At 41.5% G+C, this 26,749-nt stretch overlaps 1 protein-coding gene across 12 annotated transcripts in view; it reads right to left on the reverse strand.

The window, feature by feature from the left end:
* The window catches only part of cacna1ea (calcium channel, voltage-dependent, R type, alpha 1E subunit a), a 110,152-nt gene that overhangs the window by 66,857 nt on the left and 16,546 nt on the right, over positions 1 to 26,749 (reverse strand). For all 12 annotated transcript variants that reach the window (XR_003985894.1, XR_003985893.1, XR_003985892.1 and 9 more), the window contains one exon: positions 4,182 to 4,448. Coding sequence is in view for 9 of the 12 variants with exons in the window: in XM_030432715.1 (XP_030288575.1) it covers positions 4,182 to 4,448 (267 nt within the window). In the remaining 3 variants the exon portion in view is untranslated. The remainder of the gene's footprint in view (positions 1 to 4,181; positions 4,449 to 26,749) is intronic.

Consider the following 26,749-nt stretch of genomic DNA (forward strand, 5'->3'; position numbering starts at 1 on the left):
GCCCTGCCTCTTCCCTGCCAGGCCTCCTTTAGCCTTCCATCAACTGAGACCCCAGGCAGCTACTGTAGACTCACACACACTACCTCTAACTCCTGTAGGCCAAAAGAGAGAATAAGAACTCAAAGAAACGAGCCAGCACAAAGCCCTCCGTGCCTCTCAGACCTCTGAATGATTCCTGAATTGATCATATGCTGTTAATTGAGCACTCAGAGAAAAAAAAAGGGGCTTGTACGGTGAGGTGACAGCGGCAAGTTGTACTCCAAACACAAGGCTGACCTTTTAAGAGATGTCCTGCGGAGATTGCGTGCATGTATGTGGGTGTGTGTGTGTGTGTGTGTGTGTGTGTGTGTGTGTGTGTGTGTGTGTGTGTGTGTGTGCGTGTGCGTGTGTGTGCTCCTGTATAGCGATTTCTGTGAGGACCAATATGCGTTTTAGACAAAGACAGTGAGGAGATTTGTGGAGTGAGGATGTTTAAGTGTGGTTTTCACTTCTTCAAGGAGCTGGTTGAGCGTTAGGACTTAAAGAATTGGAAATAGATTCAGATATGCGAGGTTTAGTAAAGGGCTGAGGTTAAAAAGGTACAAAGACTGAGTTCTCAAACTGCTCCTTAACGCCAGTTCTCTGTTGTACGGTCGAAGGAAAATGAACAGCTTAGCCAGGGAACCTCATATTAATAGCTAGAAGGGAAGGGAGTCGCTGCTACTGGCCAAGAATTACAGCAACATATTAACCTCCCTGTAAAATCATAACGTATTGTTTTTGCAAAAAAACCCAAAACATGTTAATAAGTAACATTTTGTGACCAAATAATGGCAGTTATTTTTGCTGAGCTTATAGCAAGTTTTGTCTTGCCGATTAGGTGTCCAGCCCACAACCTTACTGTTTTGGTTCTCACCGCTCTCAAAGCTGGAAGCTCTAAAAACTCCCAGTACACCACCTGCTCAACACAATGAGGGTCCACGTCACCTGTGGCCACAAAGCTGCACTTACACACACAGCGAAGACTGCAGCAGACAGCCAAATGTGTGAGAGGAGATACCTCTCCAGGCCACCACTCTTTCTAAAATAGCTACTTCAAATCAAAGAACATGCCTGATAAAGAGTTGCATATGGCCCTAGTGAACAGGTGGAGGTGAAAAATAAAGAGAACCTGCGTCAAATGGATGGTAAATGGATATGTGTTTCTATAGTGCTTTTCCATTCTACTCACGTTCACACACACATTCATACACTGATGGCAGAGGCAGCCATGTACTGCGCCAACTGCTCATCAGGGGCAATTTGGGTTCCAGTATCTTGCTTAAGGATACTTTGACATGCAGCCGGGAGTGGAGGCACGGATTTGAGCCAGCGATTACTCGACCAATCGCCGTACCTCCTGAGCTGCACCCGCCCCAGCGTTAAACGGATGAAATCATAAACGGTATCGAAACTACAGCCATCAAAGGGCTTTCCTTTTCTTATTTTTTAAGTTTCCCCTCTTGCGCACTGGCTCTACATGCTGACCTGGCCAAAAAGCTGGCAACAAGGCCTGACAACTAGTGACACTCTGCAATGGCCCTGGCACGAGGCGATGACACAGCTAGAGGCTAGCTGGTGAACTCAGTAGAGCATTTAGCAGCTGAAGAGCCAGACATTTCTTTCAGGAGCTGGTAGAAACTGAAAACGGGTGATTGGACTTACATTTTTCAATGTGGTCTGAAATCACTGCAGAATGTGTAAATAGGTTTGTTCACCATATGAACTTAAAATATGTCAATTTAATATGTCTAAAACTTTTTTCATCAAACCCCAAGTGGCCGAAAAAGTTAGTTAGCAGGTCTGGGTATAATTTTGTATGCAGGGTACTCTGTAGTATTGCTTCATTTACTAAAGTGAGGAAAGGTGCTCGATATTAATGACGGTCCTCTCAAGTAAAAAAAATAAAACCTGTGTGTGTGTGCGTGTGTGTGTGTGTATCATCATTGTCCTGTTTGTACAATAGGTTTTCTTACCTCTGTATTCACTGTGGCTCTTCACACTGCCGTCATACCTCACACACTGTGTAATTAGAGAGAGCCACTCATTACAGCCACAGTGGATATTGACCAGAGCACAGCAACACTCAGCTCAGCATCACTCCCTTCAAAACCATATTAGCAAACAGTCTAATACAGAATAACCGAGTGAGTGATGACTGTCTGTAATAGCACACGACACGGCGGTCAGACATCATCACATATGATTCCTGTTAATGTCTGTTAATCAGATACAGTAGAGCTCATTAGCTGTAATGAGACACTCCCTCCATAACAGCACATTAACCTGCAGGTCATTCAGTCTGACTCGTTTCCTCATGGTCACTACAGCACACACAGTATTGTGACATAAAGCCACAGAATACAGTGCAGTTGTAGTACGGTTAATGTTACGACCCAACCATTGGACGGCTGACAAAACTGTCATTAGATAACCAACACATACGCATGCTTCAACCCTTTTCCCTCAGCCGTTGATTGAAATTCATCCCGTTTCTATTTTTAATCACCTCAACAGAGGGGCAAACCCAGAGGAGACAACAATACGCCGCGATCAACAATGGATTCTATTTGCTGTTTTTTTTTTTTTCTTAAATCAGCAGTGGGCCAGTCATACACTCAGGAAGCTGCTGAATGGAGCAGAACAATAGCAGAGGAGAGGCCACACCTGGCAAGGACACCTGGTGAGCCGCAAAACAGCAGCAGCAGCAGCAGCACAAACACGCCACCGATGGACATCTGCGTGTGGTCGTCCTCCTCAGCAACAGGGGGAGGAAATAATAAAGTCTCTCCCCTTTCAGTGATACAAGAGTGAGTCATTAGGTTTGATAACGCCGCCAAATAATCATTAATGTAATCGTACTACTGAGAGTTAATAAAAGTGTTATGTAACACACATTTGGATAATGCCTCCACCTGATTTAGTACTCAGGCAGATAGGAGCAGATGCATTTTAAATGGTTGTGTTAAGTGGTTGAGTTAGCCAAGAATACAAAATTGAATCATAAAAATAGGACAGGAGAGATGTCTTCGAACTGAAAAAAATGCTGCTTCAAAAATAAATAAAAGACAATGAACACAAGGTGTTTCTCACTGATACAAAAAGGCTGCAAATGGAATAAGTTAAAACTGTCTAAAACAAGACCCATTGATCTCTTTAAAATGTTACTTACATTATGCGTAACAGGCTATTTTTGATTAAAAATAAGGAAAATACACTTAATAAGAGTTCTGCATTGCAGATGTCTTGTTTTGTATAAACAGTTTACAGTCAAATGAGGCAAATCCTCTCAAAGAATGTTTGATAGTTCTGCTCAAAAAATGACTAGAACCAGTCATCGTTTATCAAAAATAGCTGCAAATCATTTTCCGTCATAAACTAATCGATTATTTGACGCAGCCTTAGTTGAGTTTGACACATGACAATGACAGCTTCATAGGCTTTCGTTGACAGAAGAGATTCACAGCCATGGACACATAGAGGAGAAACTCCTGTGTGTTCCTCTAATCCACTTTCCACTGACACCTCCTCCCCCTCTGCAGTAGTTTTGGTCTAGATATAGCTGTTGTCATAACCTGAGTCACACTGATGTATCGGCTTATTACATCCACTTTTGGATGATTGCTCCATGAAATAAGGAGGAACATTTCATTTTAAATTAAAAAAAGACAGATTTGGTGTGTTCGTCATGCCCTTCTAATAGATTAATAATGTGCTGTGCAGTATGGTATTTAAATTAGTTGATCAGTTAATGAACCAAAAAGTAATGTATTAAACATGCAATTCTCTCTCTCTCTCTCTCTCTCTCTCTCTCTGTGTGTGTGTGTGTGTGTGTGTGTGTGTGTGTGTGTGTTAAATCAATCATATGTGGCTCTGTGTGCTGTCCATGGTGCTGACTCTGTATAGCACAGGCACACGCACTAGAGAGGATGTGGTTGTTTTAGGGTTGCATGTGTATTTGTGCGCACTTGTGGAGACATATGAGACATTCATGTTCAAACTGGGGACCACAAATGGATTATGAAAGAGATGCTCTGGCCCCTTTTCACGAGTTAAACACAGCGAGCACAGTTTACCCACCTCTGTAATTCAACCCCAGCGTGACTTCCTGCACATTTCACACACCACCCGCTTCACTCGCACCATGAAGCAGAAAAGGATATGGCCACTCAATGATTTTCTTGGCGTACTTCCTGACCACGTTGTCCTCGCCGAAGATGAAGAGGGACCTGTTGACGGTGAAGCAGTTCTCTCTGACCGGGATGGGGTTGTACAAGGCCATGGTGCGGGCACGCTGCGCTTTGGTCTGCTTGAAGGCTGGGGAGATGCCACCTGTGGACACGGCCGCTCCATCGCGGTTCCTGTTGCGCTCGGACCCTCCATCCCCGGAGCCCAACAAGCCCGGGACGTCGTCTCCAAAGCGGGCCATCCTGTTAAATTGGGAGGACAGTGTGAGACAGGAGGCAGGAAAAGGAGGTTATAGTCTCCTGGAAAGCAGGGCGCGGTGCTGCGCTCCGTGTGACCGCAGCGGAGTGGCGAGATCCGGACCAGTTTTAGTCCATCGTCTGTTTTAGTCGCGAAAACACCCCCCCGTCAACTTCAAAATCTGAGCGAAAATCTGTTCAAAACATTAAGCAAAGCACGTCGACTCTCTTCCTTCGAGTGCGCTCTGCGTAATCGAAGAGGACACGTATCCAAAAAGTAAATCAATCGCGCCTCATTTAACAATCCGAAGCTGAAACAACTGAATCATTTTGCTGCGTTTTATCCATCCGAACACTGTGAGAGCTTCAAGACCAGCTGCAACAGGTCACGTCTTCTTCAGCCATCCTCAGTCAGTCCCCAGAGCGAGAGGCAGAGGAGCAGGGTGATCCGTGGATTTAAAAAAAAAAAATGTATTTATTATTAAATAAACTGGTCCTCTGAGTAATTCAGAGCACATCACGCTTATCTCCTCTCTTCTTCTTTCTGGTGAGCACTATCCTGCTGCATGCATAAGAGGACGAGCGGGAAGGGGGGGGGGACAAAAAACAAAACTTTGGTTATTTTCCACGACATTTCCCCCCGAAACAAGGCGAACAAAACACAAGCTGTCAACTGCCTGTCACAGCAAGGGAGGAGGAGAAAAACCCTCAATCCGTCTGGTCTGCAGTGGGATGATGGTGGTGGTGGTGGTGGTGATGTTGGAGGAAGTGTCTCCCTCTCCTGAGAGAGCAGGAAGAGAGAAGACCAGACACACCTCTCCTCACCTCTGTGCAACCCTGACGATTATTACGCGCGGGGTCTAGTTAACAGCCAATGAAGAAAACATCCACAGTGCAATAACACACAATGAGATTTTATTAAAATTCATATCATTGACCATTTGGCGGCACATAAACCTGCTGTTCGAGCCTGATTTTGCGCTTTGGATCAGATAGACTGAGGTCTTTCATGACACCATCTGCAGGTGGGGGCCACGCTGCGTTCCTGGCTTTGACTCGTGTTGCTCACCCTGCGTGGTCACGCCTCGGGGCCGGCAGACTGAATGCTGGTCACGCATCAGATCTGGATGGGAGTAAACACCTGTTGTAAAAACACCAAGACACTGTGGAGGAGCACAGCAGCGAGCGTCTTCGGCTAATTGCAGGGTTCAGAGCCCACTATCGAAGGCGTGATAGTGAGGGGGATTCGAGCTGCTGTGCGCCGGCTGGAAGTGATCAGCTGCTCTCATGAGGACGTGCGGGACTTTTCACGGGGAAGGAGGGGAAGGAGGAGAGCAGTGAGATGTTCCAGCTGTCAGGTATGAGACATCACGGACGGAGCAATGATTAAGAGGGGCCCCGTGGAGTTTCCTTGAAAACAAACAGTTATAATCACAGTTTTGAGCTTCAACAAACATGTTGACCGCCTCTTGTCCTCAAGAAATATTCGCGAAGCGGTTGTTTATTGTTCTTCTGTTTACATCTTTGTCTTTCTCTCCCCAGTAGTTTGTTTTTAGGGATGCACCACATGAATTTTTTTTGTTCAGCCGATAATGATTACCGATAATCACCTGCTTCACATGGCTGATACAGATAAGATGACCAATAACATCGCATATTTGAATTAAAAAAAAGTTCCGAACCTGTAGTCAGTTGCATTGTGGGTAATCTCGGCACAAGGTTATGAATAGCAGTCAATCGGTCTAGAATTTCTACTCATGTAACACCTTTGGACTTATTATGGACAGTTAAAAAAGCCAGCATGATGTTCATTTAGTAAATTATGGTCCCGTTTAGAGTAAAATAGCCTTAAAGAACCCTTAAAGAAGGGTATGCTTTAGGGCGTGGCTATACCTTGTGATCGACTAGTCAAAACCAACAGCGTGTCCTCGGGTTCTGATCCAGTCAGTGTCCTCCCCTGGCTCCACCATCTTGTCCAAATACGGTCACCCCTGGCTCCAAAGAAACAAGATGGTGATGTCCGTAGCGTCAAACTCTCCTCACCTCTGTCCAACCCTTGAGGCTTCATAATGGTAGTCCGAAAGCCAATGGGTGACGTCTTGGTGGGTTTAAACCAAAGTGATGGAACAAACACTAAACCATCGAATGTGTATTAATCCAGGTCTGAAAATAGTTGAAATGAACTTCTTACCTTTATTTGAATAATGTTTGCTGAAAAAAGAAATGAGAGTTTACCTCTCCTTTTTTTTTTTTTAGAAAAACGAAACTACATGCCTTGTGAGCTGTTTGCATCTTCAGTAAGAACCAGTGGGCTTGAAGCTAAGAGCCACAGATGGAGTAGGCAAGTTGGCAAGTCTCGACAGATGGACTAACGAACAAACATGTAGTTTTATTTTTCAACTGAGACATAAAAACTTTCTCAAAAGATCAAGCCTGTATTAGAAGCCGGAATGAAAGAGCGTCAAGCTGAAGGAGTAAGTTTAAAGTCAAATTCACCAGCCGACATCATGTACTCCTTTGAAAAAAACAAGGTAGTCAAGTGATGGCGGTGGAACAATAAGTCAAAGAGAGGATGAACCACAGGAGAGAGTTAAGCACGACGCTGACACTGATGGGTGTTTAGTGATGGCGGTATGACGAAGGCAGTGATCAATGGTGTGTGGCCTCCGACTCATTAGCGCCTCAACACATTATGTGCATTAAAAATAGAACACATAACAGACAGATTTCTGACGTCTCCTCATTAAAAATGCTGAGAAGGGACGTACAAATGTTCCCTGAAACAGTCTCCTCTGGTTACAAGACTGACTAATCACGTTTGACTCGCCTTTTGTCATTTCGGTCTCAGCTGAGTGTGACAGAAAAGGTTACTTCTGCCTGAGCTGAGTCCTCTGAGCAGCGGTAAGCAAGTGGTACCATTACATTGTTTTCTGCTGGGGTGAGAGTGCGCAGCAGCTATAGCTTTCTTGGCTCGGAGGTGAGGCGTGATTTATGGTAATTAGGTGTTAGCGGGAATGATTAGGGTGGAGGGATGGGTCTTTACCGGAAAAAAGGCAGAGCGCGAGCCATTAGTGCTTTTTTTGTTGTAGATAAGGCTGTGAGCACCTTTCTGGAGTCAAACTGGTTATTTTATTAAAGTGAAACGTCACTTAATTTGTTCGGAGGCTTGGATCAATCAACCACTCCAGCTTTCATCAGAGCGGTCACAACAAAAATAACCCACTGGTCCTAAGGGTAGTTGGTTCTTCTTTTCCAACATTACACCCACGATAAAGACCTAGTAATGACTGCATCAATAGTTAATAAGCCAGTTGTTAATTCTTTATAGCGTAGTTAAAGGCCATCAACAAGAATAATACATGATACACATCCCTTTGTCTAGTGTTTGTCCCTTTCTAATTGGTAACAATTAGTTAGTACTTCATCATTAATGCTCGTTGAATTCTCGCTTCAAGCAGTTATAAATACCATTAAGTCCAGATTTTCTGTAAATCTTTTGCACAAAGTGGTCGAACAGTCAAGCAGAAGTTAGCAGAAGTTTTATGAAACATAAAACAATGTCATGCTAAAGGAGGACATATCACAAACTTGTACCCCGAACTTCGTTCGTCAGGTGCTCATTACCAATCAATAAAGCATTAGCAAGTGATTTATTAACCATTAATGTTAGTTACAGCTTAAAGCCCTTCATAAAAGGTGACGTGTAAGAAAGTTCACGTGAAAATCGGCTGTTTATATTTGAAATGACATAATCCAAACCGGCGTATCTATATTTGTAAGCGTCTGTTCTAATCCAAACATTTTACATTAAAGGTTCAGTGTGTAGGATTTGGTGAAACATCTCTGTAGCGAGAGTTTGTTTTGTCAGTTCTGGGCTACTGCAGAAACATGCCAGTGTGACATGGTGGACTCTTTGGAAGAGGATCAACACTCTCTGTAGATACAAAACAAAACCCCAATGATTCATATTTATGAGTATATTACATCTCAGTAGATCCTGACTAAGTCCTACACATTGGGCCTCTAAGGCTTTTTAACCAAGCAGTCACATAGACAACCGGCTGCACCATGAACGTAGTTGTTCATACTTGCCGATATACTATGTGTGTTACAAAAGGATACAACTAGATGGCACACTTTAGCTTGTCTTTGAAACTTTCTGCCATTGTTGACCCTGCTGTTGCTGATGTGCTGACGGACCCTGACGCTGTTATACCCGCGGACGTTACATTAAATCCGGGCACAGCATTGAGGCAGAGCCCCTCTCTTTCCTATAAAAGCTGTTCAGTGGTGCTTTGAAGCCAAAAAAATGTACACGATATGAAAATACTGGTATCTTAGGTGTTGAGTGGCCCATGGAGCATGCGCACTTGAGACTTCTGCCGTGTGAGCCTTCTAATTGAATGGGGATAAGATAATTTAATTGTGCAGCTCTTCTAGACCTCGAAGATTCCATTGGACTGAATGGCTCAAATTTAGTTTTCCAATTGAAATCAAACTTCTTCAAATACAGATGAATTCAAAAAGAACTGTGGAAAACACAGACAGAATAAAACATCTTTGCCATACAAGTAACAGGAAGTTTTATTGGACTTTTGAATATTTTGTCAGGACCCTAAAAGGTCCCATAAAACTTTCAGACTGGGATGTGCGCTGACTTTATTAAAACAGAGGACTACATAGTGAAAAACACAAAACACTTAGCCATGATAACACAACGTCACATAAGGCGAATGTTGTTGGGGAAATGACTTTTAATATGACATAGTGGACGTGTCAGTGTTTGAAAATCTTCTCACAGCTGTAAAAGACGTCTAGCTTGCACAAATCTTGCCGAGGTACGCAGGGTTAACAATGTTACCTGTCACGACAGCAGGTTGACAGCTCCTGCTCTGGTAATGAGCCTCAGTGCCACAGGACTGAGGTGAGAACAAAGATTTCAGTTCAGAAATAGAAAGTGTGAAGAGATACCTGGCAGGCTTGTATCCGAAACCTGGTCATTATCAAGCTCTCCGCTTAATAGTCTTGTAACTAAAATAGCTACTCACCCTGAGGGGGAAGAAGTCACGTTTAAAAAACCCACATGTGAATTCTCAGCACACATGTGTTTACTTGTTCAGTCATCGTATGTGACCATTCGCACAGTTTCCATTTCTTCCTGCCAACATCTTTCCACCGAGCTCCCACGCTTTGGATTCATCCTACATTTTCTTGGAACTATTTTTAGGCTACAGTGCAGTTTACCCCATTTCTGTCCACACGAGCCCAGGTATGTTATATTACATCCGCAACGGACACAACGAGCTCTGATGATTTGTTTTAACTTTTCGGCTTCATAGTTTATTTTTAATCACTTTCTGTTTATCAGAAAGGTTCAGTTTATTTTAATGTATTATTATTATTTTTTCATCATGTAACATGTAATTACAAAATACATTTACAAAATGTGATACTAAATGCCTCTAATTAAAATACTTGTATATGTTTATGTATGTGTAGCATACAGCAGCTACAACTTTCACTGCATTGTGCTTTGTGTTGCAAAGTGACAATAAATGAACCTGATACCTTATTGCTATGCATGCAGATGGTGCCCTTTTCTGTTTTTTTCACCCCTGCCCCTCACACGTGTTGAGTCGGCCACTGTTGCTTTGTATGATAAATCTTGATTTTGCAACCCAGTCCGATGTGGATTTGCCGGAGTGAGAAGCTGACACATTAATAAGGCATTGTGCAGCTCATTGTGATGTGGTCTGCTAAAAATAGCAGATTATGAGACATTAGTTGTACAATTGTAGCTTCCTGACATGTGCTAACTCAACAAGAACAACAGGACCAAATATACTGTGTGAAATACGTGGTTTCTACAGCTTTCTGAGAGTAAAACTCATGCAATTTTTCAAGAACTGTCAAGACACCTAAACCAGAAATCACCACTATTGAAGTCTTTATCATCACATCTAAATTTTTACTTTCAAGGTGCTATTTGTAAGAAAAGTGGATTTTCGAGTCTCATTCCCAACTTGCCAAATAATGACGCACTGGGATTCCCAAATTGTTAAAAACGGATGCTTTGGGGTGTAGGACTGCCACATCAAAAAGTCAATTTTTGAAGAGTTGGGAATGAGACTCAAAAATCTACTTTTCATTTAAAATGTTAAAAGATTTTTGGTTAACATGAGTGATGGTGTCGATAAAACACCAGATTATTTTGAAAATCAAGGATTTTTCAGGCGTTAATCTGGAAATCATGCATATTCCTAACACTGAAAACATAAATGTGGAAATGAACATTTTCCCAAACTTTAAAGAATCCTGAAATGAGCCATGTAGGACTTATTTTTGGACTAGAGTATTAAAAAATACTCAAGACAAAAGGCATTCAGTGAAGGATAAAGAAACAACGACTTTTTTAAAAATGTTCAACACATGTTAAGAAATATTCTTGGGCGACACAGTCTCTTGTGCAGTCTGGATCCTGTCTATCAGTCATGAATGAAATTCAAAATGATAGACTCGCTTTCGGTTGTTTTCCATTTAATGTCGGGGAGATGAGCAGAAACGTGGAAAGAAAAAGGAGAGTTTGATCATAAACTGAATTACATGAAGCGTAATAGTAGGTGCTGGCAGCTACAGAGCAGGGAGTAACACGTACAGGGGAAGACACGTTATTTACACACGGACAGACAGAGCAACGTCACATAAGGAATCTGTGTGTCTGTCTGAGTGAGATGTGTCAACACATTTTCATCAGTGTGCAGAACGCACTTGTTGACAGCCGTGGAAGGGGCTTTAGATGTGCGGGTATAAAAGAGCTGAACACACACGAATAGGCAGTACGATCATGACGTCAGCACTGCTAAAGAGTTCACTCCAACTGCGTTGTTCCATTAGATGTAACTTTAAGTCCATATTACGATTAATTAAAGAGGTTGTATTTAGGATAAAAAAATTCTAACTCAGACTTTCAATATTTATCTTATTAATGAGGTAATAATGGAAACTCAGAAGTATTATTTATTTGGATAACAGATAAACAAGCTGCTCTCAGAGGAAAATAAGAGTTTGTTTATTTAGTTTGTTTAAGCATGGAAAATCATTCAATGAAGATCTTTGTCTTCTGATTAAAATGTTTTCCCCAAAACTACGTAGTGCCCCTTTCAGAGGTTTGAACACATTAAATGCCAAATTAGAATATTGGCACCAAAGGATTGTGGGTAGTGTAGTTTGCTCTATGGTTCTCCAGAAGCATGAAGGCTTTGATGTGTTTTGTATTTGAGGAATGCAGTTTAGTTTGAAAGTTTCCTTCCAGGTTTACGGAACATACAATTGTTTTCCGCCTGTCATTATCAGATTAGTCTCTGTGGCAACAAGACATCCATGAGGAGATATGCTTCCGCATGCTGCCCGGAATAGAGACTACAACGTGGGCTCACCCAGTTTTGCTGTGACATCTTGCTTTTTTCAACTCATCAGGCATGTAATCAGAACCTTCTAGCACCACAGAAAAGTTTAAAAACTGTAATATGTATGAATATATATATATTCTGTAGTTTATTTTACAGCATATGAATATCAAGAGGCCCTTTTTATACCAACACACACATACACACACTGAGGACACAACAATATAAATAACATCTAATGGGCAAACACTGCATCGACGTGTTTTCTGTGAAGCTGGAACCTATAAAACCTGTCAGTTTTATGTTTGTTTCAAAGTGCAAATCTTTCCACATCTGCTGCACACTGTCACAACACAAGGAGGGACTTGATTCATTATCAAAGCTTCTGAGTGACCCAGCATCCAGCTCACTTACATTTGGATTTATCCTACTTTTCACAATATCAGATTTTAACGATAATGATGTTACTGCTTTATCTTTAAAGGTGCAGTATGTAAGATTTTTTGTTGGAAAATAATCAGCAGACAGTGAGGAAATAACAGTTTTGACATTATGCAGAGATATTTACGGAAGATAGCATGCTAACCACCAGCTGGTCTTGGACCATCCTGGTCCAAAGCTCCTGTGCTGTAAACACCAAACACTCCCTCACTGCTACAAGCTCCCAGTCGGGGACACTAGCTCCATGGCTAACTGATCTAACCACCCAGTGGCAACTACAGTTGGTGGTGTTGGTAACTTGGGTAGAAGTTGTGTGTAATCTGTTATGTGCATCTCTCTACTTTGTGTGTCATACATTTGAGCAGAATTGTGCAAAATAGACAAAGGATGTACCTGCTTCACTTCACACAGTTTGCAAGAGATAGCTGCAAATCTCACGGGTTTATTGCCCAGGAGGAAGATGAGAAATTGTAACTTATAATCCATTTCACAAGACATGGGTGACATGGGTTTTAGAAGTTAAATTTCGAGATGACATTCATTAGATTTTGAGCTTTGAAAAGTACATAACATATGTTCTTAGCGTGCATTCATCGCCGCCATAGAGAGGCAGCAGCTCCCGTGCAGCTTCAAGTTGAGGATAACTGACCACAGAGCCGTGTCTTCCTGTCTGCTCTTTGTTTGGCTCTTACAGATGCTGCTGTGTTTGTTTATTATGAGATCTCTCTCTCTCTCTCTCTCTCTCTCTCTCTCTCTCTGTCTCTCTCTCTCATCACAGCTCTCAGAAGAATACCAGTTGATAAAAGGTTTTTCTTCGCTGCCACAACCTTCCCTAATACTCGTGTAAATTTACAACCCGCTCTTCAGAGACAGATTGTAGCGAAGATACCATCCTGCTTGGACTGTGATCAGTCTGATTTTGCCTATCTTATGGCTATACATAAACTAATGATAGTCTGGTGGAAAAAATAGAAATGTGTCTGCACAGAAACAATCTGTTCCCGCCATCTGCCGTCTGACAAACAAATTAACAGGAGTGGAAACATGGTGGCAAATAACAGAATATTTCTGAAAACCAGGGACGACTTTCCGTGATTCCAATAGAAATGAGCTTCAAGCACATTTGAAAGTTTGCGACAACCGCTGCATTTGATTAATGCATTTGAACACACTTTCACTTTAAAATGTATTATTTCTTCACATTATAACCTACAACAGCACCTGCTCAACATGGTGTCAAGTGTCATGCTCTCATTGATCAACTTGTTTATCTCAAAAAGTTCCCCCAAAAATAACCGCTGTGCTGGGTCAGTGTGCCACCGGTCAGACCTCGGGATTCGACATGACACAGAAAAAAAGCTGGAGGCAAACACAGAAGGACGGACAGACGACAAAGCCAGACCTATTGATGTGGCAAGATGAAGGGGCCTTGGGGATTGGGCTATATTTAGCTTCATTGAGATGGTAATGGTTGGAACATGAGAGGACGTTTGTGTACGTGTGTCTGGGTGTGTGCCGATGGCTAGCCGTATGAGGAGCAGCATTTGAATGTCTGGGAAAGAGTTTTTGATCACAGAGGCAGGAATAATTACACGTGGCAGAATCAATAGTCAACTCTCTGTAATAACACATCATGGAAATAGCACTGTTGCTGCCTTTTCTTGATCAGTGCCCGAAGGAAACATGATGAAACATATTTACCCTGCGGCACAATTTCTCTGCCTGTCTCTCACTCCGTCTCTCCGTCTCACCCTCTTCTATCTCTCCAGCTGTCTCACCCTCCCTCTCTCTCTCCCCAACCCAGATTTCCTCTGTTGTCTCCCTCCTACTTGTTTCCTAGCAACTGAACTGACATGCCCCCTATTCTCAGCCCTGTGAATCTGTCGCTGTAACCCTCGATTTTCAGACGGAATAGCCTATAAATCATTGTTCCCCGCGGGGACCCTGAGTTATGGTCGTTGTCTCCAGACAAACGATCCCTTCCACAAGCATGTTGTTAACCTGGTTTTCTGACATATTGCAAGTTTAGAGTGATCGAAGCAACAGTTGGGCTCTAGAAAAAAACATAACCGCTGACAGCTCTATAGCTGTCTCAGAGGCTCGATTAAGTTAAGTGACTTAGTTTAGAAAAGATAAAGAGGGGTGTTTTAGGGTTTTGCGGCATTAGTTGCAGACAGCTGTGTGTTTCTTCTTCATGTACTTAATCTGCGGTGTATTGACTTGGCAGAGGATTAGCCTGACCAAATGATTTTGAGAAATTCATTCATACAGGGTTTATGAGGATTTTGAGGCCCAAGGAAGTTGAGCAGCAGATAAAAAAACGCTGCAGTGCAGTCTTCGGCAGCAAGCTGTCCATGTTAACATGATCATAGTGGTGCCCTGATAATAACTGTGGGGTGGAAAAACATCTGAAACAGCATTTACTCTTCATAAAAGCAGTCTCTGGTTATTTTTACACAATTATATACAGTGGAGGTCTCACGATGTTTGAGGGGCAGGGGCACAAAAATATAAAGAGGGCACCAGCTGTATGCAGCAGGGCTCCAGCGCACAGAAAGTCGTGACATACTTACAGTGAAAAGAGGACATTTCACCATGATTTGTCGATTGGAGGAGGCTCGAAGAGGGCAATTTAACAGCGTTTTTTTTTTTTGTCCACAATTATTGCTGATGAAAATTAACGTTTTAAAGCTTTAGCAAACACAAAATAATTTAGTTTAGTTGGTGTTTAATGTCCTTCTCGTAAAAAACAGACAAAAAACTGTAATCTGAGAGAGATTTTTATTATCACTGGGGTATCCATTTTTTGATGGTATCTTTTATGACCTGTTACTTGAAGTGAAGTAATGGATCACACCAGGGATACAGAAAACCCAGAGAGCATTGAGTGTTAAAATTAATATAAAATTAATGACAGACTTAATCGAACATTTCATGGAGGCATTCATTGTGAAAAGATTAAACTGGATGTCAGGTTCGTCAGGTTGTTTAAAAGTGTCTGTCAGCAAAGAGCCTCTATTACAGGTAGATGACATTCATATTTAATAAAAGGTGAATGTCAGAGTCACGATTCAGTCTGGAATTAATTTACATGTGTACTAACATTGCTCTCACGTCATTTATTCTAAAATTGGTCTGACGCCTCAGAACCTTTCCTTTTAATGAAGTCAAGAGTTGAGGTTAATTGAATTACTGTGCAATTATCTCCATCTAGTGACATATAGAGGTACTACATTATCTACTGGGACAGAAAACTCTTTCAGTGTTTTGAAATAAAAAGTGTCAAACTTCCCCTTAAATCTGTAAAGCTACTTTGATCACCTCAGAATTACCAATTAAGTAGATTATTAAAATTTAAGTTGTACAAGCTAAAAAGTTTGAACAGCTTAGAATCAATAGTCTGCTTTACTTAGTAATTTTGAGGTAACGGATTTCCTCAATTTCTTCAAAGTAAAATTCACTTTATCAGATTTTACAGTGTTAAAGTGTGTTTGTGCTCAGGTGCATGACTTGATCATCAGTGTGTGTGTGCGTCAATCTTTAAGTGCAGTCCCTGTAAAAGCAGACAGACAGATATCACGGAGAAAAATAAAAGGTACAGATAAGAGAGGACTTTGTGGTTGGTACATACATTAATAAGGTTATGCAAGCAGCTTTTTCATGGTTATGAAACTGGTGAAAGCAATTTCCTTTTATACAGCCACCTTGGACAAGACAAGCATTCTTGTAAAGGCACAATATTGAAAAATCTTATGAAAAGAGCATAAAAGTAGCTTGTAAAATGTTTTCTTGCTCAGTGGAAAGAACACATTTAGTACATTTAGGGAATGTTTCTATTGCTCTGTATTAATGGGCAGGGTTTCAGAGACCAAACATTTCAAAAACACGGTGCAAAACAAAAAGAAAAAAAAACAACATTAAATCTTGATGATGGAAATCCATCATAATATACAGTGAAATGGAAGTACCAGGGCTAATCAAAAAAAGCCCTGAATAAGGATTTTTCTCACCGACTGCTTGGTGCTGCAGCCATTCAGTTTTTAAATTACACCATCCATTAGTCCATATATCTATCAGGCTCAAAATTAGAGTGAATGAAAAGAGAGTTAATAATCAAACTGGCAGCCCCGACAGATCAATATTGTCAACACATGGCTGTAAATTTACCCCAGAGGTGTGCAAGGACCTGCAGATAGCAGGGAACCAGGTAAAGGAGAGGAGAGGAGGAAGAGAAGAAGAGAAAGAAAAGAAAAGAAAAGAAAAGAAAAGAAAGAGAAAAGAGGAGAAAAGAGGAGAGGAGAGTCAAAAGTCAGAGAGACCTTTAAAATGTCCCCAAAATCCAACCAAATACCTGAATGAATATCAGGTAACTCAGCAGTTATATTTGCATAGAGCTGTTGAATATAAGCCAAGAACTGTAACCAAAAATTAAATTAAATTCCAAGGACCCAATCCAAGGTTATCACTAAGACTGTTCCAGCAACTGCAGGTCGGTTCTGCTTGATTTTTCACTCTACACTACAGTGTTTCCCTACATCATCATCTAATGGCTTCTTAAGTGTCAGCTTCTCTGATCGGGAAAACACACTGTGCAGACAAACCCGACTGAGGCTGCAGTGAATCACTAAGACTGTGGATTATGAATGCCCTCTGGCGGGCTAAACAATGTTAATTTAACACACACAGGATCAAATCAAACTTTGGCTGCAGATGAATTAGATGGAAGAGTGATTCATCAGTTCTCTGTGTGTCTGCAGCCTGAGGCACCGCTTCTTGTTCTATCAATGATTCAGCCTACAAAGAGCTTTAAAACTTTAAATACGTGACACGTCATTTCCCTGTTCTCATTGTTGCTCTGCATGAATAATTCTCAATTAAATCATTTTTTAATTCTTCTCCTGGAAATATCCCATTTTCAACATCTCAATTTCAAATGACGTCGTCATATAAACAAACGATTCCTTCACAGGCTAAACGCAAATCCGTGTCATGAATGCATGCATGAGCCCGTCTGTGCAGCAGGAAGTTCTTCGCAGCTCCACTAGGGGTCACAGACATGCTGCTGAAGCCGCAGTTTGCAGCTGCTATGTTGGATATTGATGACGGCTCAGTTTGCTTACCCAGCATCCTTCTCCCCATTTGTCAGACCTACTCTCCCTCCTGGAGCAAAATAAGTCACGCAGCTGCAACATTTGGGCTCCCTCTGGATTTGGGGGAGAAATGGATGTGATGGATACCTCGCGCGCGCGCACACACACACACACACACACACACACACACTCCGGACGTGTCTCTGGCTTGTCTCTCTGCATACTGTTCTCAAACAGCACCTAATGTGTCGATCCTGATGCCGACCACATACGACACAACCCATCACTGAAGTGTAATCCTAAAACAGGGGCCAAAGAAGGCAATTTAGCCATAGCTTAGTCTCCCTGCTGCGCCCATTTGGCTTGAAAGCATCAGCAGCTGAAAGAAATCCTGTTGCACTACAAAGGTATTATTTGCTCCAATAAGCTAACAGCATTGAACTCTCAAAGCACAGCTCAATCATCTTTGATATTTAAATCTGAAGCTTTGAATAAACAGACGGGAGGGAATTCAAGGTCTATGACAGGGCACACATTGATCTTCCTCAGGGTGTCAGGACTTTAATGTCCAAACAAGCATGTGACAGCTGGTTCAGTTTCAGCAAGTCTGCACACAACACATAAACACACCACCTTGCATACACACACTATTAAAGCTTTGTACAAAACAGCTCACAGACCAAAAGAAAGAAGGTTTTTTTTACATGTAAAATAAATCCTTCCATAAAGTTTTTTTGGGTTTGTTTAAATAGAAAGGAATATATCTGGAGAGATGATTGGACTGGATTTCTTTTGTAAGGGCCCAGACAGACCAGACTGACATCAAAGAGCTAGTGGAGACGAAGGCTGAAGCCTCACATCGGCTGTGTCTCGGCCAAAAAGTTGCATTTGAACACATCGCAAAGACAAGCTGAAGGCCAACTAGCTCGTATCTTCTGCTTTTGTTACACCACCAGGCTGCAGTGGTCTGTATTCCTCATTCAAAAGGGAAAAAGGAAGACTCAGGACTGCAGATATACAAACCATTGTTATGATAAAGCAGTTTTTGCCTCACATTTTCACACTCTCTCTAGTGCAGCCAATTCTATTAAATATTAGGTCTAATATAAAGTTGCAAATGGTGCTGGCAAAGAGGCTGAGGCGAAAAATAAGACGAAAACACACTAAATGAGTGAAATCCCTTTCCATTTGTGTGTCTATTTCTCTTCTTGTGCACTGATTTTCTTGGGTCAACAGCCAATCAGAGTGATTTCTCTCAGCGATCAGTTCCACCTTCGCTTCTACATGCTCACTCAGCTAAAAAGACGCTAACAAGGGCCAGCTAGTACCAACTACGCAGGACACATCGCAAAAAACTACAACACGGGCCGGCAGGTGAGTCAGGGCCCTAACGGGACATTGGGCTGTGTGATATGCCCTATAAATGATTGCAATATTTTTAGGTTATTTCGCGATACACGAGTATACATGAAAAACTTAGATTCTCCTCTAAAGCACTTAAAATATGCTTGATTTAACTGACACGATTGAATTATGTTCTATATATTTACTCCAGATCTCACTCAGATTTAAAATCCACTTTAACCAAATATTTTGAATACTTTTTCAGGATTTGCCTAAGGAATGTGACAAAGAGCTGAAGGCATCGACCTGGCCTCCAAATTCCCCAGCTCCCAATCCAATGGATCATCCGTGTGGCTCCAGAATAAATCCGATCCATGGAAACCACACCTTGCAACCCACAGAACTTAAACTGATAGCTGAATGTCCCAGTGCCAGACACCACAGGACACCCTCAGGGGTCCTGTAGCCATCCCTCAACTGGTCAGAGCCAAGATAGATCAATCGATGGTTCTGGTTAAAGGGCAGTATTAAAACAAATAGAAAAAGTCTGGTGAGTTCAGAAAATGACATCTCTTTACTGTAATGTAGCCTTTAAAACCAGGAAAAGATAACACGTATTTCATATCACATATAACGCTATCCAAAATCTAAGATGATACAAAGCCTCATTAAAGCCTCAACAAATTCTTCAACCTGTAACTTTTGCAACGTGAATCACTTCCTTCCTCATGTTAGCTGATAGCATGTTCCTAGCGTTAAAGTGGGTGGGGGGTTTAAGGTGTTGCTTCTCTCTTCAAACATCATTACATGAAAACTTTTCATTTTTTCCATGTGCATGCGTACACACTGGTGGAACCAGTTGACAGGTCACACTGCTTCGTCTTCTTAATGGTTTCAAGTCACAGTGCAGTGGGGGAGGTCAACACGAAGTGCTGTTTTTTATAGCTGAGCCTGAACGGCTAACCAACTGCTAAGAAAAAAAAACAGTATTTCCAGCAAAGAAATGGGACAGAGAGCGAGTAAATCAAGTTAAAGTAATTATCCAACATCAATTCATTTTCTATTTCGACAGAGGCTGATAGAAGATGCTTCAGGCTCCATAAAGGATGGATTTCTTAATCAAATGTTCAGATCATTCCGAGTACCGTGGATTGAGCTCTCCTCCTGCAGCTTTCTATTTTATTTTCCAGAGTTATAGTTAAGACAGCTACACTTCTTAGAGTGCACTCACTTACTTAAATATAGATGTGAAATGACATAAAATCCATTCCCACACAGAGCTGGGAACATTATTTTCAGTTATCGCTTGTAGAAAGCGAGTTATCAGCACATCTATGGTCTTTAATTTTTAAAGAGATAATAAATGTTGATCTATGCAAGTGCCTGCGAACCATATGCAGTTGGCCTTCGACAGCTGCACAATGAGTGTGTGTGTGTTGTGCATGCCCATGTGAATGTGAATGTGTTGCATGCTGCTGTTACGGTGTGTGAGGCTATATTTCATACAGAGCTCCCCAGGAGACATAGCTGGTGTCAGTAAAGCAGGGCACCAGCCCAGAGATGCATGGTAGTAACATTTAAGGATGTAATACTAAAAGAATGAGGGGCAGGTAATGGGGCCATGCAGATGATCCACTGTGCTGAGTCAAAATATAGGCCATGTGAGGGAACCAACACCACTTTAGGAGAAATCACAAAACGGAGATAACAATCTGTTTTCCGCTTCAATCCAGACTGAGAAATCTCAACAACTGCGGAAGGATTATTTAATTCACACATCCATGTTTCCCAGAAGATGAATCTTAATGTAATTGGCCATAGAGTGCAACAAGAATGAGTCCCAAAACCTGGAAATCAGTTAGCGGTTTTGCACTTCCCGTTCCCTCATCTCAAAGTCAGCGTGTTTTTTTTAAACCAGGTTTTCAGCTAAATGCCTGAAATAAGATCTGTATTTGCTTTAAGTTCTACGACATAAAATACATTAATTTAATTGATAGTCATAAAGATCGACAGATTGTACAAGGGGTCAGAAAGAGGGGGCAAACCGCGTGAATCAAATCAGAGACTAAGTGCTAAAATAATAAACATCACAAAAGCGATTTTTAAACACCAATTTCTTGAGTGAACAATAACTGTGAAATAAATAGAGTGATAAAATACTGATTTTATAAATCCAGGGGCTTTATACAACACTTGAATAAGAGCGTGACATGAGGTCATTCAAACACAAAGAAAGAATTCAGTCGTAAAAGTTTATACCACTTCCCTCTTTATCCGTCTCTCTCCTCTTTGCTGCACTGCTTAACTCTTCAGATCACTCCATGTCTTCATTTTACACCCTGGAGCAACATTTAGTCTCAGACACCATCGACTACTGACAGATCTCACATCTTGGTAACTCATGATCTCTCTCCATCTCTATGACGGTCATCAACAGTGTCAGATGGCAACATTTTGCCATCCAAACATGGAACACAGACAGACAGACAGACAGACAGCAAAGAAATTAACTAGATATGAAGGCTGAGTGCGAGAATGAATGCAGCAGTATATCATTTATGATTTTAAATGACAAATTCTCCGCCCTAAAAACGCGGCACAAACAAATACATCCCTCATAAAACGAATACGCCAGCTTGGATTAAATGAAAACATTATTACAGAGTGAGCCAGTGAACAAACAGTTTCTACAGTTTTCCCTCGACACACATTCTCTCCCAATAACGCCGCCTTCTCCATTCTGCATAGTGTCTGACAGACACATGGTTTTATGGTGAGGAAAATGGCTTTTCAGCGTGTCATCATTAATAATTCAGTTATGACAAACAGCTCTGACATTTACACTGCGCTGGGTGTCTGGCTGACACTGACAGGGAGACAATAATGAAGGAGAAGGAGGCCGATACAGGGAGAGACAGATTCTTCCTCCGTTGTGTACTGATGAAATTAGAAAGGGTCAGGCCTAATAAAGTGTCAAACCTTCAGTAGTAAAACATTGATGGAAGAAGCAGCGCTGCCTGGGATGACCTTTTCAGAAATTGTCCATTGACGTCAAATTGAGTTTAAGTGAGTAACAGTAGCACAAACAGCAATGAGGAATAACCAAAAAGTGCAGTCAAGCCCCTTAAGCAAATTTGGTGAAATTGGTATGAATGAGCAAATAGTGGTGACATTTAGATTGCGTGCCTCGCTGTCCAATTATGCCTCTGTTTGAAACATCTGACACACACTCCCTGAGCTTTTGAGAGACAAACGAGAACAAAAAGGACGTGTGAATGAGCTGACAGCAGACTGAGTGACAGACTTTTTAAGTCCCTGTTTTCCCTCCTGAATATCTGTCTGACTCACAGCTCAACAAGTTGAGAATAACCTTGATGTGTGAGGCCCTCCGAGGGCAGCAGGGTGCAGACACTCCTCAGAACAAACGCTTTGTGGGCTGACAAACACCAAGGGAAGCAGACAGATTGAAACTAGAGGTGGTGTCACTGTTTTCCGACTAAAGTATTGCTTCTCTTCTCTGTAAAGCAAACACGATCAAAGATAGACAGACATGAAACTAACATATTACAGTGATCAGACTGCATTTTAGGAAAAAAGCACTTCCTTTAAAAATGAGAGAAATAATTACAGAAAGAAAACTGTGTTCTGATGAATATCTAAATGGCTTGAATGCATTTTTGATCATTTCCAAACATAATAGAAGCATGGAATATTAATGCATATGTATTAATGATACTGTGCAGACATTTAGCTAAATCATTGATGCCAAATAGCAGCAAGTATATCACAAGGTTTTTAACAAAATTATCTTCCTTCAAGTCATTAAGCCAAGAGTCAGCAGAAAGCTAGTAGCCCTGAAGACAAAAGTACACTGTAGCTGATGTTGTAACACTTCAAAATCCCTTCAAGCATCTTTTCTTTGCGTTACTTTCTTTTGTTTGTATATCTGGGATAGGTATCTGTATCTGGCCAAAATATTGGACAAATTAAAATATCTGATCATGGTTCTGGATGAAAAATTACGACGATTGAGGGAATAGTGTATGTTCGTCTCTATAATGGTCAGGGGATCTTAGGATTCATCCACTGGGCACCATAAATGCTTGCATCAAATCTCATGTCAATCCATCCAGCAGCTGTGAGATATTTTAGCATGGACTAGAAGACCACTGCTATTGAGCTGTGGCACTAAAAGCAAAGGCATCTGGTTATGGCCTTTCCCTGTGCTCAGCTTCAAGCAGACGGCAACAAATACCCTGAACCATAAACCAATGAACCTCCCGGCTGTACCAGTGGGTCAATAATGAGGCGTGTGCTTGGTGTGTAAGGAATGAAAAACATGGACTCGACTGTAAACAAGCAATTTTCGAACTTCAGCTGTGAGCAATGGAGCTGGTCAGATGCTTTATAGCTGTCCAGCGGCACAGCCAGTGGGCTCCGGTCAGGCTGTGGTCAGAGAGAAATGAAGATCACACACAGCGTGTCCGAGTCTGTAAACACTCCTGCAGAGAACTGAACCGACATGGATCAACGTGGCACAGATCACCATTGATACACCCACACAAACACACACGCACACAGTGGCTACAGCAGAGAGAGAGGGGTGGTGCCTTTATCTTTCATCTGTAACCACTGAGGCCAAAGCATTTACAGAACACATCACTGGTGAAGTACTACATAAGTTATTGATTTGACCTCCCTCAATATGTCTCCACTGTGGAGATTTTTATGTACGTGTGTGTGTGTGTGTGTTGTCGGTCAGCGCTGCAGCCGAGGGACTACAGCAGCTAACAGACATAATGTCAGGTCATGGAAAGACTATGAAATTCCTCCTGAAAATATGAAAGAGGTGTCATACTTTCTGTAAAATCCAGCATACAGCTCTGATATGAAGCAAGTAAATCTGAGTGCAGATCAGATGTATTTGCGCTGACACGTTAACGGTTTCTTTGGAAAGGCTCCAAACTGAAAATGTTTTAATGATGGTGCTGTAGCTGCTCCACCTCACATCAAGAACTTGGTCCAAAGCCAAGTTGGCAAAAAAATAAAAGACAATACAATGCATTTATATGAATGTGTAGAAATGAGGTCAGGAGAAAAAGCACAAAAAAAGTTTACTATTTACTCTAATTTGCTCTTTAAGGAGACTGTTAGACTGTAGAGCTGTTGCTATTGTATCATCACTGCGCTGAGCCCCTTCACTCTCATTCATCCTCTGTTCCTTTACTGTCAAAGTGTGCTGGTGGAGCTGAGGAGTGTGTAACAGCCCCTCAGACAGAGGAGTTACTCAAAGCAGGAGACGACAAAAACTCAGATGCCAGTGTAACACTGGACCTGGGGAAATGGAAAACAGATCAAATCAAGGAACTGATTCATGACAGGAACCCTTCACACACATGAACACACAATCTACACGTCACAAAATGGCTACCAGTTGTTACCGTATAATACAATAAAAATCATCCTGCGTGTAGAGCCTCATTCAAAGTGCTGTCACTTGGAAACTCAGTCAGGATTCTGCTCTGGCTCAGCTTCCAAGTTCAGCCTAATGACTCATGGATTTAGCATATGCTGCCATTAGTTTAACAACTACTCTAACCGCCTTGAATATCTGGCTGGCAAAAATTCAAATGAACCATATCTCCTACACAGCCAGCAGCTCTTCCTTTACACTGTCGCTCTCTTTACTTCACTGAGAACGTTCTGGAAAAGGGGGTCCCGATAATGAGGGTCTTACTTAGGGTCTGGATAATTATGACACAGCACCATGAAATGTAACCAAGCTGATGGTTTGCGGCTGTAAAAAAAACATATTTCAACATTTCAATTGGCAGAACTCTCAAATTGTAATGGGCTACGTTTTAGTGCAAACACAATGTGATTACCGTGTATGAGAAATTGGGACTATTTTCAATAATTGGCACTACCCGAAATATCATTGTCATTACTTCCTCCAGGGAGGTCCCATTTTCATTGGTTGTTTTTGAGGGTTGTTGGTTTGTCAGTAGGATTACACAAAAACTACTGGGCAGATTTGCACAAAACTTAGTTGGAGAATCGGTCTTGGCCAAGAATAGACCCCATTAACCTTTGTTGCAGATCCGGATAAAGGGCCAAATTTTTTTTCACTGTCTTGTCAGGGAATAGTGCATGGATACTGTTGAAAATCCGTAATTAGGTGGCTAGTATTCATGAGTAAAATTTGATTAAAAATCCAATCTTGAGATATAGCAGATATTTAAAAAAAAAAAAATAATGTATTTGATATTGGATTAGGTTTTATTGAATGAAACCAAATCCAATAGGTTTCTTTCACTCAATTTCACTCAAGGCCTTCAAGTTCAAGTTCAAGTTCCTTTATTAGTACCCAGAGGTAGATTTTGTTTGCAGCAGCAGAATCATTACCCACACATATGGGAAAACATAGAGACACAAACACACATCATCCAACTCAGGACAGTGAAAGCCGCCTTGGCGGAGGTATGCGCTCTGTTGAGTGCCATTCATGTTTTGGTTCGGTATTCTTTCTTTCACTCAAGGCCACCTTGTAACTCAGAAATGAGACACAAACACACACGCGCACTCAGTAAACACAAAATCACACAGCACCAAGTTCAAATAGAGACCAAAACATCTTTTGACCTCTACTCTATTTATGACTCACGTCGAGTCCTGAAGCTGATGAAATGCCTGATTGAGTCAGCCTGATTACTGTGATTAGGGCCGTGATAATGCCAACTCTAAACACTGTTATTTCATCAAGCACTTCCGAATGGAAGTCTTTATCTAGATCGCCACATGCCAAATGCAACAAAAGTACTCACATACACAAACACATGTATCTGCAAATACAGACACAAACTGCTAAAAGCAGAACAAGATGCCAGAATTAGGTGCTTCAGTGTCTTAATTTACAAAAAGCAGCGTTTGCTGTTTAAACATGTATCTCAAGTGGAGTCTTGTATAGTGTTTTTTTGAGAAGATCCCCACTGGAGGCCAATAAAAATATAGGACTTGACATAATGTCAGTGGCTCATTGAGGTTGTGTTGCTCTTTGCTATACAAATTACAAAGCGTTTAGAAAATAACAACAAACATAGTGATGGTCTTGTTATTCTCAGGGTTGGGAGGGTTACTTTATCAATCTGTTAAAAATGTGGTCAGTAACCTTATTCGAATATTTTAGGTTAGGTCAGGTTCAATATTAAAGTAACGTGACTTATTACTTTCTGAATTCTGGATTTCTTTAAATTAAGAAAATACACTTACAGTGTATTGTGATTTTATGTCTCTTACTTTGAAGGCAAAATAAGGGCAAATTTCCCCCCCGGCGAAACCCCAGGGTTTTTTTCACCAACGGCATGGAGACGATTTGACAGCTGCGGCTCTGGGATTGTGAGACTTGTGAGTTGTGCGCATGGTAGGTCAAATAATGAAATTTGGTCTGACTACTGCTTGCCACTACAGAAACCTCAGGAAATTATTAAGATATTAAGAACCATCCTCTGGGTGTCGTGAATTTTCCGAACCGTAATGCCATGGCAATCTGGAGAGCAGTTGTTGAGATATCTTGCTACAGACTAAACTGAGCCAAGGGACGAACTAAGTGATCGACTGATTGATATTACCACGCTTGAGATCTGCAGACAGCTGGGCAAAGACTCAGATTCAATTTTCATAACCTATTACTCTGGCTGAGACTGAAATCACACTCATTTCCTTCGAAAAACAAAAGCAGGTGCACACTTTGGCTCAGGTGCAACATCTCATTTCCATCCTCCTGTCAGGTCGCTGTGGGTTTGCTGCTAAATGGCCCTGAGATGCCAATGTTCATGGTCGTAACGCATCCTGACTCACTCTGGTCTTTGTCCTCTCAGCAGCAGAAGTGGAGCTCTGTCATGTAGTGTTGTAATAATTGCACTGGGCTGAGAGTAGTACCATGACTAAGTATCCCTGCAACCACATCAACACTTCTGTCACATGGACTTAAATACCAAATGCAAATTAAAATAGGGAAGGTTCACAT

The sequence above is a fragment of the Sparus aurata genome, chromosome 11 (assembly GCF_900880675.1).
Source record: "Sparus aurata chromosome 11, fSpaAur1.1, whole genome shotgun sequence".
Lineage (NCBI taxonomy): Eukaryota > Metazoa > Chordata > Actinopteri > Spariformes > Sparidae > Sparus > Sparus aurata.